Genomic DNA, 19,736 nt, shown 5'->3' on the forward strand with positions numbered 1-19,736 from the left:
TTCTAACTCCGGGTACTCTCCCCTCCAGACCTCAGATATCCAGGCCTCTCTCCCCATGGGATTGTGGGAACTGGGGACGTCAGGAAAGTGGCAAGTGAGGCCTGGGATGGGGTTGCCTAGCAACCACCGCATCCTCTCCAGCCGGTTTCTGTTGCCTAGTAACGGCTGCCTGCCCAGAGACGGGCGGGACTGGGTGGGGGGTGGCACTTCCTGGTTTCCTATTAGGGTGGGTCTAGTCCCAGGAATTTACTCTCATCTGAGATCCTCACATGCCTCCCTCCTGCTTTGGTAGCTGTGCCCATCCTCTCTCTTGCACCCTGTCCCATTCAGCGCCTGAGCACTGTGACCTCCGTTCTGGTAGTGTCCCTCTGAGCTGAGCTTCCCTTCTCCCAATGCCTTCAGTATTGTCAGCTTCTAAACAGAGCAGGGCTCTGCGGAGCTGTGAACTGCTCACCCACAATGTCCCCAAGGCTTTGGTGACCACCTCATCCAGCAGACCTCCAAGGGGTTCCATCCCCCCACATAGCAGTCTCCCCCTGGGCTGTGGGGTCTCCCTGCAGGTGGCGAGTGGGGGCCGCGGCAGCTGCGTCCCCATGAGGAGGGGAGGAAGATGCCGGCTGAGCTGCTGCTGCTGCTGATTGTTGCCTTCGCCAGCCCCAGCTGCCAGGTGCTCTCATCACTGCGCATGGGTGAGGCCCTCCCGCACCCTGTCCTTGCATCCTCAGAGACCCTCCCGTCAGGACCTGGGTCTCCTCTGGGGACCTAGGCATGCCAGTCCCTCAGGACCTGGGTCTCAGCTCTCTTCAGCATCAACAAGTCCCAGCCTCTAGTTCCCAGCCTCTCCTTCCCCTGGGACCCAGGAGTCCAGACCCCTAGCTTCCACCAACCTCAGATCTAGGTGTCTAGACTCCTGGTCCCTGCACCCACCTCACCCTAGAGCCCAGGAGTCCAGGACCCTAGCCCCCTCCTTCCTCAGGACCCAGGAGTCTGGTCCCCAACCCTCATGTCCCCTCAGCTGCAATCCTGGATGATCAGACAGTGTGTGGCCGTGGTGAGCGTCTGGCCTTGGCCCTGGCCCGGGAGCAGATCAACGGGATCATCGAGGTCCCAGCCAAGGCCCGAGTGGAAGTAGACATCTTTGAGCTGCAGCGGGACAGCCAGTACGAGACCACGGACACCAGTGAGTGGGGCCATGGGGGCGTGGGGTGAGGCAGGGCAGGCTGGTGGTTCTCAGTCCGTCCCTCTGCCCCCAGCCTCTAGCCTGGCCTTGTCCTCTTCTAGCTCCATCTTCCCCCTTCCTTTATGTCTGTCTCTGCCTTCTTCCCAGACATGGCTGCTGGGTTGGAGAGGAGGGAGAGCATAAGCCCCAGTTCTGCTCTGGGGGAGTGCAGGGTGGCATAGGAAAGATAAGCCCTACCATCCCAGCTGGCTGGGGATGCTTATTAGTCCTCAGAGCTTAATAACAAGCCCCAGGCATTGAGGGCAGGAGCCTCTGGTGAGGGTCAGCAAAAGCATTCTGGAGAAGGCTAGTCTGAAGCTGGGCTCTGAGAGGGAACAGGATGTAGAAAGAGTGGTGTGGCTCCAAGCACAGCTGGCCACATGACGGGGGTGTGGAAGTGTCTGTGGAATACTGATGGGCTGAATGTTCAAAGGTGTCACTTGAACAGATGTGAAGGAGTTAGACATTTGGGAGATGCTGCCATAAAACATGTTTTAGACAGGTTTCTTTCTTGCAGGCCTTATCAGAGGCTTTATGGTGTTCATGTATGTTTCAAATTACCAAGAGGGAGAATGGGGTATGGCATTTCACAGGCCTTTTTGGCCGGTGTGGCACACAGTACAATTTGGGAGAAGCTGGGGTGGAGGGTGAAAAGGAAGATGGCATTCCAGGCATGTGCCTAGAGTCTGGAGATGGGGTGGGGATCAGGGTAGAAGCAGAGGGAAGTGTTTGGAGCCAAGGAATGGGTGTGCAGTTGAGCCCATCCTGAATCCATCTGGACATATTTGGAGAGATTGTGAGATGTCAGGGCTAAGTATGACAGGGCAGTAGGAAGTGAGGCTGTGCAGATCATCAGGATGGCTCAAGGAGGCTACAGTGCCAGGGTGGAAGATGCCACCTTCACCCACAGGCACTGGGAAGCCATTGATAGGTTTGTACCAGGGAGCAAGGCTTCTGTAAAGAGAATCTGGAGGCTGGATTTGGGTGATGAGTGAGGATTCTGGTATATGCCTGAGTTGAGAGTCCTAAACTAGGGCAGGGGCCAAGGGGTTAAAGAGAAGGGGACAGATGTGAGATAATTTGAGGACAAAGAAGAGAGGATGTGGTGACTAATTGGCTGTCAGGAGAGAGATTGAAAGCAAGGACCATTTCCGGGCATCTGGTCTGTGTGAATGGTGGAGCCCTCACCAGTGTGGAAGGTCCAGAAGGAGCCAGTTTGGAGGAAATGAGGTGTTCAGTTATGGTGCTTTTAGTTAGACATGGCAGAAACCCAGCTCAGCCTGGTTTAAGGAAAAAAGAGAACTTATTATCTCACAGTCACTAAAAGACCTAAGGACAAATTTCAGGCATGGCTGAATCCAGGTGTTCAAATGATTTTCTAGGCTTGTTTCAGGCATGGCTGGATCCAGGCATTCAAATGATGTCCTGGGAGTCTTTCTGTGTCATTACCTCTGGGGCCTGCTTTCCTCTGAGTTGGCTTCATTTTCAGAAATGGTCTCTCAACTGGTGGCAAGATGGCCCCAGCAGCACCAAGCTTACATCTCACAAGTTTAGCAAACCCAGTGATAATTGTAGCAAAAGACCTGGGGAAGGAGCTCCATGGTTTGATTTGAACCCATGTGCATCTCTGAACTGGTTGCTGTGGCTCAGAGAATGGGGTTCTGTGACTCCCCAAGGCCTGCGTCAGGTGCCAGTCAATCCTGGGAACCCTGGACTGAAGGGTAGGGAATAGTTCCCCCAGGAGAAGTTAAGGTTCTGCCATGAGAACAGGCACTGGACAGGCAAAACAGCGCTATCTTCTTCCCAGTCTTGAGACATACATGTGTCTAAGGAGGAAGGAAGCAGAAGAAAGAGGAGGAAGTAAGTGTGGCAGGAGAGTGGTGTTTGGAGTGTGGGGAGGATCCAGGGGACCTGGGCTGCGGGGTCAAGGGAGAAGGTAGTGAGTGCACCATAGACTGTGGCACGGCTGAAAAGGTTGAGAACAACACAGCAGCTGAGGGACTAGGCACAGGCTTTGCAGGCAGAGGAGGCCCCTGGTGTCTCTTTCTCTTTATCCCTTCCTTTGATCTCCCTTGGCCTGACCTGTCCCTCTGTTGCTGTGTCCTCATCTCTCTCTGTCTCATGCCCCCTCATGTTCACTTGTTGGGTGGGGTCAGAGACTGGCCCTCTGGGTCCCGGATGGCAGAAGAGGATCAGGCAGTTGCCAGTGTCTGATCCTCTCCTGGGCCATGGCGACTCCCTGGGAGATGAGGAAGGAGAGGAGGCAGGGAGTCCCTGACTCTGTGATCTCTTCCCCATCCCTTGCAGTGTGTCAGATCCTGCCCAAAGGGGTCGTGTCTGTCCTGGGGCCCTCGTCCAGCCCAGCATCTGCCTCCACCGTGAGCCATATCTGTGGGGAGAAGGAGGTGAGGTGGGGAGTGTGGGCTGGGGCTGTGGTGGGAAGTGGTTCTGAGGAGCAGGATGGAGGCCAAAGTTTCCTCTCTGTCCAGATCCCCCACATCAAGGTGGGTCCCGAGGAGACACCCCGCCTTCAGTACCTTCGCTTCGCATCTGTCAGCCTGTACCCCAGTAACGAGGACGTCAGCTTGGCGGTCTCCCGAATCCTCAAGTCCTTCAACTACCCCTCGGCCAGCCTCATCTGCGCCAAGGCTGAGTGTGAGGGAGGAGATCTGGATGTTTTCTTTTCTGTTCCTTCCCAAGAGATCTGATGTCCCACACAGTTGTTCACTGGCCCCTAGTTAGAACCCTAGGGCACCCAGGCACCAGGCTCTTCTCCCATCTTCAGAAACTGAGGTCTCTGGTTCCACAGACCCCCTTCTCTCCCCAGAGAGATCCATTTAATCCCCAGATGGTGACTAAGCACCTGCCATGTCAAAGCCCTCTGCTAGGCCCTGGGCGTGGTCCCTGGGTGCTTGGAACTCCAGTTCTAGTGGAGGTCATAGGTCATTGAGCTGTTGTGATACAGAGTGGTACGTGTGCTGCCAGGAGGCACGTGGAGCGTCTGGTATTACATAGGAGGGATCCTAATCCATCTGGGAGATTCGGAGCCTGTGTCTATGAGAAAGGGATATCCAAGCTGAATCTGAAGGGTATGGGAAGAAAGAGGAAACAGGTTCTAAGCAGAGAGTGTGGCAGGGGCAGAGGTGGAGGGTCCAGGGAGCACAGCCCCCTCAAGAGGCTTGTGGATGCTCCCAGTGGCTGAAATGTGGGAACAACGAAGCAAGAGATGATGGGAGCCATGGAAGATCCCCACACAGGGCAGGGCGAGGGCAGAGGGTCGGATTTGTGTTGTAGGAAGAACCTTTTGGCTGCAGTGTAGAGAATAGACTGGAGAGTGACAAGAGGAGTGGCAAGGAGACCAGCATAAGGCAGGGGAGAGGCAACACTGGTCTGGGCCCAGGTAGTGGCAGTGGGAATGAGCGGGCCAGGGTGATGTGAGAGGCAGTGAGGGAGAGGAGAGTGGGGCCAGGGATGGTGAGAGACCTCTGCCGAGGAGGAACACAATCCATAAGGGGCACATGTTGGGCATGGTGTGACATTGACATGAGATGTCAGTAGGCTGATAGATTTGTGGTTGTGGAGCTTGAGGCAGGGAGGGACTATGCTCCATAGCCTCTAGAAGGAATTCCTCCTTCAAGAAGTATTTATTGGGCCAGGTGTGGTGGCTCACGCCTGTAATCCCAGTACTTTGGGAGGCCAAGGTAGGAGGATGGCTTGAGGCCAGGAGTTCAAGACCAGCCTGGGCAACATGGCAAGACCCCATCTCTTAAAAAAAAAGGTATTTATTGAGCACCTGCTATGTGCCAGGCACTGCTGTTTGTATTAGGGATCAGCCATGGGTGAAATAGTCCAAGTCCATTCTGATGAGAGGAGTTGGGCAAAAAACACCACAAACAAGTGCATTACGTGGTTAAAAGTAGTGAGTTCTATGGAAAAGTAGAAATGACTTATGAAGAATGGTGTGGGAGTGGGTGCAACTTTAAATGAAATGGTGGGTGAGGGCCTCATTGAGAAAGTGACCTTGGAGTAGAGACCTGGACGAGGGGAAGGAGGGAGCCATTTGAGAATGTGAGAGAAGAGGGTTCCAGGACAAGGGAACAGCCAGAGTGAGGGCTGCAGGACAGGAGCAAGACTGTGGTGTGTATAGAACAGCAAGGGGGTGATGTGGCTCAAGCCCAAAGAGTGAGTGATGGGGAAAGGAGGGGCTGCAGGCTGGGTGGTTAAAAAAAAAAAAGTATTTATTGAACAGCTGCTGTGTGCCAGGCCCGGCTCTTGGTATTAGGCTATTAGGGATCAGTCTCTAGTGTCTCAATGAGGGCCCTGCCCACCATTTCATTTAAAGTTCCACCCCATGCCCACACTAGACTCCTAGTCTTCATAATTCACTTTTGCTTTAACACAGAACTCACTGCTTCTAACCATGTAATGTATTTATTTACAGTGTTTATTGCCCAACTCCTCTCCTCATCCTGTACCTGGTTTACTTCACTCACGGCTGACCCGATATCAAGAGCAGAGCCTGACACAGAGCACCTACTCAACAAGTGCTTTTTTTTTTTTTATTAAGAGATGTTGTATTGGCCAGGCTGGTCTTGAGCTCCTGCAATCTGGGCAGTAACAAGGAAGGTGGGCAGGTTGTGTGGGGCTTTGGAGGCTGTGGGGACTTTGGCCTTTAGGACTCCGAACTGACAAGCCATGAAAGGGTTTGAGGCGAGGAGGAGCATATCTGACCTGCATCATTGTGGTTGCTGTGTAGGGAACAGACTCAAGGGCAGGCTTGGGGATTGCAGCAGGCAGGAGTTGGTCGTAGCTCAGGGCAGGGTGCTGACAGTGGCACAGGGCGAGGGGATCTGATGTGTTTAGATTGGATGTGAAAGAGAGGAAGCCAGGGTTTTGGCCTGAGCAACCGGCACACTGGAGATGCTGCTCACCAACATGGGGAAGCCTTGGTGGTTGAGCAAGGAGAGTAAGGGTGAGATGCACATTAGACACCCCAATGAGGGGTCAGGAAGGTGGCAGAGACAGGAATGTGAAGTTCTAGGAAGAGATCTAGGTTGGTATTTTAATTGGGGAGGGCCCAGGCTTCAGGTCTCCGAGAACATTACCCCATGGGACCCAGCTGCCCCATGTCCTTGGCACACCCTCCAGTCCCCTGCCCAGCTGCCCCATGTTGAGGAGGAGGGAGTGTCTACACCATGCCTGGGCACCCGGAAGTGCTCCAACCCAAGGCCCCACCCCTCCCTCAGGCCTGCTGCGATTGGAGGAACTGGTACGTGGCTTCCTCATCTCCAAGGAGACACTGTCAGTGAGGATGCTGGACGACAGCCGGGACCCCACGCCGCTGCTCAAGGAGATCCGTGATGACAAGGTGTCCACCATCATCATCGATGCCAACGCCTCCATCTCCCACCTCATCCTCCGAAAGGTGAGCCCCACACCTCTGATTTCCCAAAGGGCTGGGGCCAGAAACTTGGGGTGACTGATTAAGTCACCAGATGCCCATGGGCCTCAGGAATCAAAAGGTGGTTTCAAGACCTTCTTCCATGAAGATGATAATTATAAAGTTTGTCTCTCAGCCTGGCTGCTTCCTGGTTGTGTGGTCCTGGGCAGTCACCCCTTCTCTCTGTGAATGGTTCCTACTCAGTGGATTGTGGGGGTTAATGAGTGAGTGGCAGGTAAAGAATGTAGGGCAGTGCCTTGTCCAGAGTCAGAGCTGGCTACCTCATAGCTCTGAAGGATTTTTTATTGAACTCTTTTTTCTTTTTTCTTTTTTTTTTTTTTTGAGACGGAGTTTCGCTCTTGTTACCCAAGCTAGAGTGCAATGGCGCAATCTCGGCTCACCGCAACCTCCACCTCCTGGGTTCAGGAAATTCTCCTGCCTCAGCCTCCTCAGTAGCTGGGATTATAGGCACGTGCCACCATGCCCAGCTAATTTTTTGCATTTTTTAGTAGAGACGGGGTTTCACCATGTTGACCAGGATGGTCTCAATCTGTTGACCTCGTGATCCACCTGCCTCGGCCTCCCAAAGTGCTGGGATTACAGGCGTGAGCCACCGCGCCCGGCCCTCTTTTTTCTTTTTGATACAGAGTCTTGCTGGGTCACCCAGGCTGGAGTGCAGTGGCACGATCTCGGCTCACTGCAATCTTTACCTCTTGGTTTCAAGAGATTCTCCACCTCAGCCTCACAAGTAGGCCCCCGCCACCACACCCAGGTAATTTTTTTATTTTTATTTTTAGTAGAGACAGGGTTTCACCATGTTGGCCAGGCTGGTCTTGAACTCCTGACCTCAGGTGATCCACCCACCTCAGCCTCCCAAAGTGCTGGCATTACAGGCATGAGCCACTGCACCTGGCTTTTTTCTTTGTTTTGAGACAGGCTCTTGCTCTGTTACCCAGGCTGGAGTGCAGTGGTGTGATCCTAGCTCACTGCAGCCTCAAACTCCTGGGCTCAAGGAATCCTCCTGCCTCTGCCTCCCGAGTAGCTGGGACTACAGGCTTGTGCCACCACACCTGGTTAATTTTTTTTTAATTTTTTATAGCGTCTGGGTCTTGCTATGTTGCCCAGGCTGGGCTCAAATTCCTAGGCTTGAGTGATCCTCCTGCCTCAGCCTCCTATAATGCTGGGATTACAAACATGTGCCACTGCACCTGGCCTGCATGTATTCTTTAATTTGGCTTTCACCCCACCCCACAGGACAGATGTCATGATGAAGAATCTGGGGATTGGGAGGAAAGGACTGGCTCAAGGGCACGTGGGGGAGACCAGAGCACCAGGACCTTCCCCTGTGGGCCTGGCACATTCTGTTTACCAATGATCCATACTCACCAATCACTCATTTGCTTCCCTGCTCTTTTATTTGTTTTATTTTATTATTAATTTTTTGAAACGGAGTTTTGCTCTGTCACCCAGGCTGGAGGGCAGTGGTGCAATCTCAGCTCACTGCAACCTCCACCTACCGGGTTCAAACGATTCTCCTCCCTCAGCCTCCCAAGTAGCTGGGACTACAGGTGTGTGCCACCACGCTCAGCTAATTTTTCTCTTTTTTAGTAGAGACAGGGTTTCACCATGTCGTCTGGGCTGGTCTTGAACTCCTGACCTCAAGTGATCCACCCGCCTCAGCTTCTCAAACCTGCTCTTTTAAAAATTATTTTTATTTAATATTTATTTATTTATTTATTAGAGACAAGTTCTCACTATATTGCTCAGACTGGTCTTGAACTCCTAGCTTTAAGTGATCCTTCTGCCTCAGCCTCCCAAAGTTCTGGGGTTACAGGCGTGAGCCACTGTACCCAGCTCTACTACACTGATCTTAATTTTTCTTCATAATCGAATTTGTATTATTTATTTTCTCTACTTTTTTTTTTTTTTAATTAAAGTTATATGTCAGCTGGGTGCGATGGCTCACGCCTGTAATTTCAGCATTTCAGGAGGCTGAGGTGAGCGGATCACGAGGTCAGGAGATCAAGACCGTCCTGGCTAACACAGTGAAACCCCGTCTCTACTAAAAATACAAAAAATTAGCCAGGCATGGTGGCACATGCCTGTAGTCCCAGCTACTTGGGAGTCTGAGGCAGGAGAATCACTTGAACCCAGGAGGTGGAGGTTGCAGTGAGCTGAGATCGCACCACTGCACTCCAGTTTGGGCGACAGAGCAAGACTCTGTCTCAAAAAAGAAAAAACTGTATGTCACTGCTGACATAGCCCACAGGAAGTGTGAACAGAATCCACTGGACTCTTGAGACAGGATGGCTTAGGAAAGAGGTTACAGGTTTGGGAGGTAGACAGGCCTGGGCTGGGATCCCAACCACTCCCATGACAGCCCTGTGAACAGTTGTCTCTTCCCTCTCCAAGCCTGCCCTTCCCTGACACTCACGTGATGAGAGCCCAACCCCTGCCACCCAGGAAATGCAAGCTGGTACCCTTTAATGTTATGATTCTCGTAGGGGGACAGACTTGAGTGCTTCTGGCCGGGAGTTTTTCCAGCTTTGTTTTCCTTGAGGACTATGAGAAAAGGGACTCAAGAATGAATCTTGACATTCAAACTGGCTGCTATTATTGCAAAGCAGACTTTTAAAGATTGCAGGAGATCGATTTTCTAACTTTATGACTGGATTGAGCCCTACTCATTAGCAGCCCAACCATGGCTTTTGGAGAGTGTAGGGGTTAAAATTAAGGCTCTCCTCTCTGCTGGGACTGGTGGCTCACATCTGTAATCCCAACACTATGGGAGGCCAAGGCAGGAGGATTGCTTGAGGCCAGGAGCTTGAGACCAGCCTGAGCAACATAGTGAGACTTAATCTCTACAAAAAAAAAATTTTTTTTTAATTAGCTTGGCATTGTGGTGCATGCCTATGATTCCAAGTACTCAGGAGCTGAGGTGGGAGGATCACTTGAGCCTGAGAGGTCAAGGCTGCATTAAGTTACAATCCCACCACTGCACTCCAGCCTGGGTGACAGAGCAAGACCTTGTCTTAAAAACAAACAACCAAAAAAGATAATTTTCCTCCCTGCCCTGTTTCTGAGGCTTCTTCTTGCCTATCTCCAGAAGGACATCTTCTAAGTGCCTTTATGAGAGGTGGGGCATTTGGGGGTCTTACTGTCTCCTCTAGCAAAATCTCTGTCACACCTGGGACAGCAGTCAGCATGGTGGGACATCAGGGACTAAGGCCTCCCTCTGCCCCCACTTGTCGCCTCCCTGTCTGTCTCAGCATCTCTTACTTTACTGTGTTTCTCATGGGGTGTCTTCTTGCCAGGCCTGTCTCTAAATCTCTATTCCTCTCTTGGATCCTCCCCATCTCTGCCTGTGGGTCTCTGTCTCTCACTCTGCCTCTTTGTCTCCCTGTGTTTTCCAGGCCTCGGAACTGGGAATGACCTCAGCGTTTTACAAGTACATCCTCACCACCATGGTGTGTACACCCTCTGGCCCCTCTCTGCCCCCACTTCCCTCCCACTGCAGCTGTCCCACTCAGGGCTCAGCCACAGGCCTTACCACCTATTTCTCGTCCCAGGACTTCCCTATCCTGCATCTGGACGGTATCGTGGAGGACTCCTCCAACATCCTGGGCTTCTCCATGTTCAACACATCCCACCCCTTCTACCCTGAGTTTGTCCGCAGCCTCAACATGTCCTGGAGGGAGAACTGTGAAGCCAGCACATACCCGGGCCCTGCGGTGAGTACACACATACTCAGTCACACCCAGAGACACTCTGTACATAGGTACTTCTGGGGGCTCCTTTCAGACTCACTCGGATCATGCTCAGAACCCTCTGGCCCTCCCTGAGGTCTCATGATGTGGCTCTGTGATGGGTTGGGCCCATGCCTTCCTTCTCTCCCTCTACCTGTCACACCACTCTGCCCACACCAGCTCCTTGAGGTGCCTCTAGTGCCCCAAGCACAGGTGCACCTTAGGGCCTTTGCACACCCTCTTCCCCCTGCTTCCTGTGCACTTCCCCAGAGAAGTGACGGCTTGCTCCCCATCACTAGGACATTGCTCCAGTGTCCCCTCAGGTATGAGATTTTCCTTCCTCCTCCTGTTAAAAAAAATGGTAAACTTGGCCAGGCACGCTGGCTCACAGCTGTAATCCCAGAACTTTGGGAAGCCGAGGTGGACAGATCACCTGAGATCAGGAGTTTGAGACCAACCTGGCCAACACGGTGAAACCCCGTCTCTACAAAAGTACAAAAATTAGCCAGGCATGATGGCGAGTGCCTATAATCCCAGCTACTCAGGAGGCTGAGGCAGAAGAATCACTTGAACTTGGGAGGCGGAGGTTGCAGTGAGCCGAGATTGTGCCATCACACTCCAGCCTGGGCAAGAGAGTGAGACTCTGTCTAAAGTAAATTGGCCAGGTGTGGTGGTTTACACTTTTAATCCCAGCACTTTGGGAGGCTGACGCGGGAGGATCACTTCAGGCCAGGAGTTTGAGACCAGCCTGACCAAAATGGTGAAACTACTAAAAATACAAAAATTAGCCGGGCATGGTGGTACATGCCTGTAGTATCAGCTACTCGGGTGGCTGAGGCACAAGAATTGCTTGAACTTGGGAGGTAGAAAAGGCAGTGAGCCAAGATTGTGCCACTGCACTCCAGCCCATGCAACAGAGCGAGACTCTGTCTCAAAAAAAAAAAAGGTAAACTACCTACTTTTTCACCCCTTCCTGCCTTTTCTTTTTCCATAGCACTTCTATTTGCTTATTTCATCATGATATGGCTTGCTGTATATTAGACTTACATAGAGATACGGATTTGAGGACTGTAAGTTCTATTAGGGCAGGGGGTTCTACTTTGCTCACCATTGTATTCCCAGCACTTAAAACAGTCTGTAGTTCCTAACAGGTATCTGATAATTGATGTTGAATAAATGCCAGCATACAAAAGATGCATGTTTATGTATATTTGTTCATAGACATCTACTCAGATACCAAGACACCAAGATACTCCTACATGCAGAGTGCACGTGGACACCAAGCTGTTGAGTCAGATGGGTCCACATAGGGACATCACACACCCCAATACAGAGGCACGTTTGTGTGTACTCCTGTGCACATCTGCCCAACGCAGATAGTCAGACTGTCAAACTAACACAGCTAGGACACACACACACAAGCACACACAGACACCATGGTTGTGTCACAGCTTGGTGGCCAGAGTGTATGGGATGCTCTCTGTGTGCCAGGTGCTGTTCTGAGTGCTTTATAGGCATTATGTTACCAGATCACCACAACACATGAAGGTAGGGATTACTGTTATCTTCATGTTACAGAGAAGGAAACTGAGGTTCAGGGAAGAATGGGGACTCAGCCATATCACAGAATGAGGAAATAGCAGAGCTAGGCCTTTAGCTCTGAGCCACCTGCCTCACAGGCCCAGGACCAACCATTATATGCTCTTGCCTCTTTGACACCACACCCACCCTGCATATAGACGAATGGGCACTGTCATCCAGCCCCACTGAAGTAAACATGCCGCAGATACACTCAGACGGGGACTATGGCCATCTTCCCCAGCCTGCATCACCCAGATTCCCAGACACACCTGCCCGTGCAGGTGACACAGCTGGCCATCCAGGGACCCTCTGAGAGACACATGGCCACATGCAATCTAGAAGACCTACTCCCACCAAGACACGGGAGGCATACACATCTTCCCCACTGTCATTTCCAATTCCCGAGAAAGACACCAGAGCAACTTCCTCCTGACCCACCTAGTTTCCCATTCCTGGAGAGAGGGAAATTATTCAAGGGCTTGAGGGTGGCAGCTTGGGGGCTCCCCTGGCTAAGCAGCCTCTTATCCATCCCATCTCCGCCTCTGTCTCACTCCAGCTGTCAGCTGCCCTGATGTTTGACGCCGTGCATGTGGTGGTGAGTGCCGTCCGAGAGCTGAACCGCAGCCAGGAGATTGGCGTGAAGCCTCTGGCCTGTACATCAGCCAACATTTGGCCCCATGGGACCAGCCTCATGAACTACCTGCGCATGGTGAGCCCGAGTGGGAGTGGGCAGAGGAGGCAGGGCATGGCCACCTCAGGTGGGAGCACTCACTGTGTCCACCCTGTGGCCCTCTGCCCTCCCTCCTCCTCACACCTTACCCACTGCCTCCCCTGTCCACTCCTGGCTGTTGCTGCCTGTCTGGGTTGCACTCTCTCTCTCCTTCTGAGACTTGTCCTCTTCATACCTTTTGTCCCATCTCCCCTTGCTTCCTTGCATGTTATCTTGCTCTTTTGACTGTGGTCTTCTTCTTCTCTCTCTTGTCCCCTCCACCCCAATTTGTCTGTGCCTTTCTCTTTGGTTGTCTCATCCCCGCTGGGCCTTCCCTGCCCATCTCTGGTCCCCTGCACCCTCCCTCTGCCCCGCCTCCCCGCCCTGCCAGGTAGAGTATGATGGGCTGACCGGGCGGGTCGAGTTCAACAGCAAAGGGCAGAGAACCAACTATACCCTGCGTATCCTAGAGAAGTCCCGGCAGGGCCACCGTGAGGTGAGCAGACCCAAGACAACGCCAGAGCCCTGCCAGGGTGAGGGTGGGGGCAGGCCCAGAGGCTGCCGTGACCTCAGGGGCCTGAACTGACAGCACCTTCTCTGCCTCCTAGATTGGGGTGTGGTACTCTAACCGCACCCTAGCCATGAACGCCACCACCCTGGACATCAACCTGTCGCAGACACTGGCCAACAAGACCCTGGTGGTCACGACCATCCTGGTGAGTGGCCCTAGATGGGGGTCTGGGGGTGGTAAGTGAAGGGGCCTGAATGCTGGGCCTTCCCTGACACTGCCCTGAGCCCAGTCCTAGCCCCCTCCATGAGGTGGAGGGATGCATTGGCTGGCACAGCACACAGGCCAGTGGGGGCTGGGATTCCCTACACCCAGCAACTCCAGGTTATGAACAAGGCATCACCATTCTAAGTGCTGCCAGAGCAGAGGAGGATGCAGACTGCCCTCAGGGCCAAGTTTAACCCAGCTCTTTGCACAGTATCTGGCCCTGGTCGGTCCTGATGAATCATGATTGCCAGAACAGTTGTTTTGCCACCCTTGCCAACCGAGTGTGTTAATACATGCCAACTCAGTGTCCATCTTGAAAATGTGGAAACCGAGGCTCAGAGAGGGGAGGTGATTTGCCCAGGGTCACACAGCAAGTACCCAGCACATCCAGGACAGGAAGCCATATCTCTAATCCTTCAGAGCCTGAGTCTTGACCTCTGTGCTCTGAAGCTCCAGACCTCCCACCAAACACCAGCCAGGGGCATTGTCCTGTAGCCCTGGGGATGCCACTCCTACATTTCACCAAATCAGAGGCAGAGGAGTCTTTGTGTGCCAAGTATTTATTGAGTACCTGTTCTGCACCAGGCCCTGTGCTAGGCCCTTTCCAAGCATCATTCTTTAGACCTCATGGCTACTGTTGTGAGCTTGGTCTCATTTCCTCCTTTTGAGGGTAAGGAAGCAGGTCACACGGTGAGTCCCTGGAGGAGCTGAGTGTCAGGCTCAGAGCTGGTGCCCTGCTGCTTCCCGCCAGGTACAATGGGCTTCCAGTGCTTTAGGAGGTCAGGGAGAGGGTGACGCACAGGGCCTGGTGAGCAGGAGCCTTCCCCAAACACCTGGCCTGGAGGCTGGATACGCGAGGCAGCCACGCTCTTCAGAGCAGCCAAGTCTGCAGCCTGTCAGAATTCGTTGTTACTGAGGGAGCTGCTCAGTAACTCTGATCTGTGCCAGCTCTTAGCTGTGGATGCTGATATTCAGAGAGGGTTACCAGAGGACTCTACAGGATGTCAGAGGCCCCCTGAAGCAGTGAGTTGCGAGTGGTTCCCTTGGTCCCTAGGGAACTTCTGATCTAAAATGGACCTCAAATCTCTCTGGAGGAGGGCCAGTGAGCCTGTTGTGTAGGGACAGATGGCCTGCAGACGGGAAACCAGACACCTCCTAACAGCCTCACCAAGGGGTCCTGGGGGCTTGGCTAGGACCAGTTGGCCCCTCTGTGCTGTGGGGTATGGTCAGTTTCTGAAGCCTCCTGGAGGCAGAAGAGTTGGGGGGCTTGGTGGGGAACAGGGCACAGAGGTCAGGGAGGGGAGTTTAGGAGAGCTGAGCCATGACACTGGGAGCTTCGAGTGTCTCTTCACTCTCCTCCTTACTTCTCCAGGCCTGGGAGCCCATATTGTTCTTCCCTTCCTGATGTTTACTCTTCTCTTGATAGGTTGATTCACTTATTCATTCCATAAATATTTACCAAGCTGCATGGTGCTGGCCCTTACATTCTAGAAGCACAGAAATGAGTCAGGTGCTCTCGGGTGGCACTGGGAGGTGGCCCAGTCTGATGAAGGAGACAGATCTGGACATAGTCATTCCCACAATGAGGGACTCCCAAAGAAAGGAGGGACTGAATCCGCTTTAGGAGGCCAGAGGAAGGCTTCCTGGCAGAGGCTGTGTTAGATGGAGTTGCATAGGAGTTGGGTGTGCAGAAAATATCCCAGGCAGCAGGAGGAGCAGGAGGACCAGGAGCTGGAGTTTTAGGAGGCATTTGTCAGATTGAACAGGGAGGCAACAGCCTCTGTGTACACATCCAGACAAGTCCCGTTCATTCACCGGTATTGCCTTCATGGGTTTCTGAGCAAGACCTGTGTCAGGCACTTGGGGATTCACATGTGACCCAAACTGGGTGCCTAGGGCAAGATGTGGGTTAGGATTTGTCTCATTTACTGCTCTGTTCCCAGGGCCTAGAGCCATGCCCAACACCCAGCAAGCACAGAGGGGTGTGGTGAGCCATGGGACTGAGGCAGCATAGGGGCTGTGAGGCAGCAGGTGGCAAAGGGCTTTGAAGGACTCAGTTGTCCTATGCTTTACCTTGGAAAGAGCGTGTTGAGCAGGGAGGGGTAGGGTCAGATCTGGAGTCAGGAAAGCTTCTTGGCCCATGAAAGATGCTGCTAGGGATTAGAGGTGGTCTAAGTGTGGGAGTGAGGGGCTCTTGGTGATGGAGTGCAGGCTGGCACTGCCCCTGGGTCAGGCTCTGTGGTCTGGTGCTGGGATAGGGTGGGCTGGCGCTGAGATGGAGAGAGGCCCCACAGGGAAGCTAGGGGTCCATAAGTCCTATAGAGTTGAGGCTGTGCAGGGGCCTGCCCTCCTCAGCCCCTGGCCTTGCCCTAGTCTTGGAGAATTTCTCAGGGCACCCAGGCAGTCCTGAGGATTCCCTTCATTGAGCTGTGATGCCTCACTCTGCCCTTTGGTGACTAGTATGGTAGTAAAAGTAGTCCCTCTGCTGCGGACAGAGGGACCTCAGTCCCATTCCTCCATTCTTACTAGTTCAAGTCACTTAACTATCCAGTCTCCATAGCTTTATCTGTAAAATAGGTCTGCATCTCACCTTGAGGGGCTGTGAGAGGATCACATGAGCTAAAAAAGCCTTTGCAGTGCCCAAGGCATGCATGAGAGCTCCCTCCCTCCCTCTCCTGAGCTTGTATCCTAGGTACAAATAGCAGTCGTAGTGGTTCATGGCTTTGAGTGCTGTGCCACAAGCCCTGTGCTCATGTGACTCAATCTTCATAGCAGCCCTGATTTTCAGATGAAGGCATGGGAGGGTTAAAGGATGTGCCTGAGGCCACCTGGTTAGAAGGCAGCAGAGTCTACACACCTGTCTTTTGCACCACATTGCCTCTATTTCTTCTTCTTTCTGAGCCCTCAGTACTGTGTGCTGTGCCTGGCACTGCCATCCACACACTATGTGACCTCAGGAGGTCTCTTCTCTCTAGCCTCAGTATCCTCCTTTAAAGTGAGGGGATTAAAGTATTCCTAGCAGTCTGGTCATGGTAGCTCACATCTGTAATCCCAGCACTTTGGGAGGCTGAGGCGGGAGGATCGCTTGGGCCCATGAGTTTGAGACCAGCCTGGGCAACATGGCGAAACCCCATCTCTACTAAAAATACAAAAATCAGCAGGGCATGTTGGTGCGCACCGGTAATCCCAGCTACTTGGGATGCAGGAGGGTTGCTTGAACCCAAGAGGTTGAGGCTGCAGTGAGCCCAGATCACACCACTGCCAGGGCAACAGAGTGAGACCTTGTCTAAAAATATATATATATAAAAGAATTAATAAATAAATAAGTAAAATATTCATAGTAGAGTGAGGAGGTTGGACTAGATCAGGGTTGTTTACACTCTGGGAAATCCTGGATATGGATTTGGATCCCAGGTTCGTGAAAGCATCCAAGCAATCAGCTTGTGAGGATTGTTCTAGAACCTACTGTACTTTAATTTTTTGTTTTTACTTTCCAGAGATTTTTGTTGAAATGTAACACACATACAGAAACGTGCACAAATTGTGTAACTTCTCACTGAAGTTTCAAAAACTGAACACACCTGTGTAACCAACCAGCTGTCCTCAACCCAAAGCCTCCCCATGCCCTTCCAATCACTGACTCACCAAGGCTAACCCCCATCTCAGCTTCCGTCACCATAAATCGACTTTGCCCGCCTTTGAACCTCATATAAATGGCATCATACCGTATGTTCTCTCTTGAGACTGGCTTCTTTCGCCAACATTATGAGATTCATCTGTGTCATTGCAAGGAGTGTAGTCTCACTGTTGTATGTTGAATGTACTGCAATTTACTGATTCATCAAATCTAGATGGAAGTTTGTTTCTGGCTTTTTGCTGTTAGGAATAGTACAGCTAGGAAGGTTCTCTTCCATGCAGTAGAACATGTATTTATGTTTCTGTTGGGGTGTTCCAGAGAGTTACTGGGTCGCAGGGTGTTGGTCCCAGCTTTAGCAGGTTTTGCAAAAGTGTTTTCCAAAGTGATTGAACCACTTTCACTTTCATGCCGAGCAGCAGCAAATGGATGAGATTTCCACTTGCTCCTTGTTTTCGTCAGTGGTGAGTGTATTAAGGTACCAACCACATATGGTGGTTTTCATTTGCGTTTCCCTAATGATCAGGGAGATAGAATACCTTTTTGTGTTTATTGGCTATTTGGTTTCTGTTTGTTTTTGTTTTTTGAGAGAGGGTCTTGCTCTGTTACCCAGGCCGGAGTGCAGTGGTCCAATCATAGCTCACTGCAGCTTCTACTTCGGGCTCAAGCACTTCTCCCATCTCAGCCTCCTGAGTACCTGGGACCACAGGCATGCACCACTACACCCACCTAATTTAAAAAATTTTTTTTCTTTTAATAGATAGGGTTTCACCATGTTCCCCAGGCTGGTTCTTGGACTCTTGGGCTCAAGGGATCCACCCACCTTGGCCTCCTAAAGTGCTGGGATTACAGGCATGAGCCACCACACCTGGCCCTTTATTGGCTATTTGGAAATCCTCATTTGCAAGGTTCCTATTCATGTCTTTTTCCATTTAAAAATATTTGGATATATGACCTTTTTATTGATTTGTGAGTTATTTATACATTCTTGGGTATAAGTCATGTGTGTATTACAAATGCCTTCTCCCACTTTGTGGTTACCTTTTCATTCTCAGTAGTATCTTTTGGATAAAAGCATTTGATTTTTAATTTTACTTAAATTCACTCTATCAACTTTTCTCCTTTATGGTTAATGGTTTAAGAGTTTAAGAATTCTATGCATACCCTTATATCATGAAGATATTCTATTTGTTTTCTGAAAACTTAATAATTTTGCCTTTTACATTTGGGTTTGCCATCCTCCTGAAATTGATTTTTATGTAGCATGTGAGGTAGGGGAGTCAGAATACTTTCTCTTCCCCTCCCCTCCCCCGCCCCTTGCCCAGGCTGGAGTGTAGTGGCATGTGATCTTGGCTCACTGCAACCTCCGCCTCCTGGGTTCAAATGATTCTCCTGTCTCAGCCTCCCAAGTAGCTGGGATTACAGGCACCCACCAGCACACCCGGTTCATTTTTGTATTTTTAGTAGAAATGAGAGTTTCACCATATTAGAACTCCTGACCTCAAGTGATCCACTTGCCTCAGCCTCCCAAACTGCTAGGATTACAGGTATGAGCCACTGTGCCCGGCCAGAATAATTTTTTTCCATATGGGTATTTAATTCAGCAGCACTATTTATTTTAACAATCATTCTTCCCCCTTCACGACAGTTTCACCTTTGTCACAAATCAATATCCATTTTTTTGTGGGTTTCTAAACACTCCATTCTATTGTCTATTTGTCTATCTTTGTTTAGTACTGCAGTGTCTTAATTACTATAACTTTAAATTAAGTGTTAATATTTGACAGGGTAAACCCTCAGTTTTGCTTTTCTTATTAAGGATTACTTTGGTTCTTCTTGACTCTGCATTTCTTTTTATCTTTTATAAGTTATTTTGAGATAGGGTCTTACTATGTTGCCCAGGCTGGTCTTGAACTCCTGGGCTCAAGTGATCCTCCCTCCTTGGCCTCTCAAAGTTCTGGGACTATAGATGTGAGCCACCAAGCCCAGCCAACCATGCATTTCCATACACACTTAAATATCATACTTCACATTTTAAAAATTTATTACATTGGGGAAGGGGGCTGGGCGTGGTGGCTCATGCCTTTAATCCCAGAGCTTTGGGAGGTTGGGGTGGGCAGATCATGAGCTCAGGAGTTGGAGACCAGCCTGGGCAACATGATGAAACCCTCTCTCTACAAAAAATACGAAAATTAGCCAGGCTTAGTGGCACGCACCTGTGGTCCCAGCTACTCCAGAGGCTGAGGTGGGAGAATCACTTGAGCCCAAGAGACAGAGGTTCTAGTGAGCCAAGATTGTGCCACTGCACTCCAGCCTGGGTGACAGAGTGAGACCCTGTCTCAAAAATAAATAAATAAATAAAATTGGGGAAGGGACAAAAGTTAATACAAACCTATGTAAAATAGAATTCAAAGAATACAAGGTGGGTGAGGAGTGAAAAATCAGTTTCCTTCCCTCCATGGGTCTCTCATTTTCTTTTTTCAGAGGTCACCGTCCTTCCAGCAGTGTCTATGCATATACAAGCACATCCCTGCTTTTTCTTTAACAAAGAGTAGCATATTGTACACGTTGTTCTGTAGCTTGTTTTTTTTCCTCCTAATATATCTTGTAGACCTTGCTATTTTAGTGGTTG

The 19,736-nt window shown here is 51.1% G+C and overlaps 1 protein-coding gene across 5 annotated transcripts in view; it reads left to right on the forward strand.

Annotated features, from left to right (window-relative positions):
• Positions 1-19,736, forward strand: part of GRIK5 (glutamate ionotropic receptor kainate type subunit 5) — an 81,270-nt gene that overhangs the window by 9,344 nt on the left and 52,190 nt on the right. For 3 of the 5 annotated variants that reach the window (XM_021670400.2, XM_012461501.3, XM_021670399.2), the window contains exons 2-11: positions 561-689; positions 1,016-1,180; positions 3,527-3,624; positions 3,709-3,874; positions 6,466-6,644; positions 10,073-10,126; positions 10,229-10,390; positions 12,543-12,695; positions 13,087-13,191; positions 13,304-13,411. In XM_021670400.2, the coding sequence (XP_021526075.1) occupies positions 611-689; positions 1,016-1,180; positions 3,527-3,624; positions 3,709-3,874; positions 6,466-6,644; positions 10,073-10,126; positions 10,229-10,390; positions 12,543-12,695; positions 13,087-13,191; positions 13,304-13,411 (1,269 nt within the window). In that variant the 5' untranslated portion in view covers positions 561-610. The other 2 variants (XM_021670402.2, XM_021670401.2) reach the window with 2 other exon arrangements.

The sequence above is a fragment of the Aotus nancymaae genome, unplaced genomic scaffold (assembly GCF_030222135.1).
Source record: "Aotus nancymaae isolate 86718 unplaced genomic scaffold, 86718_ANA_hifiasm-v0.15.2.pri h1tg000028l, whole genome shotgun sequence".
Classification (NCBI taxonomy): Eukaryota; Metazoa; Chordata; class Mammalia; order Primates; family Aotidae; genus Aotus; species Aotus nancymaae.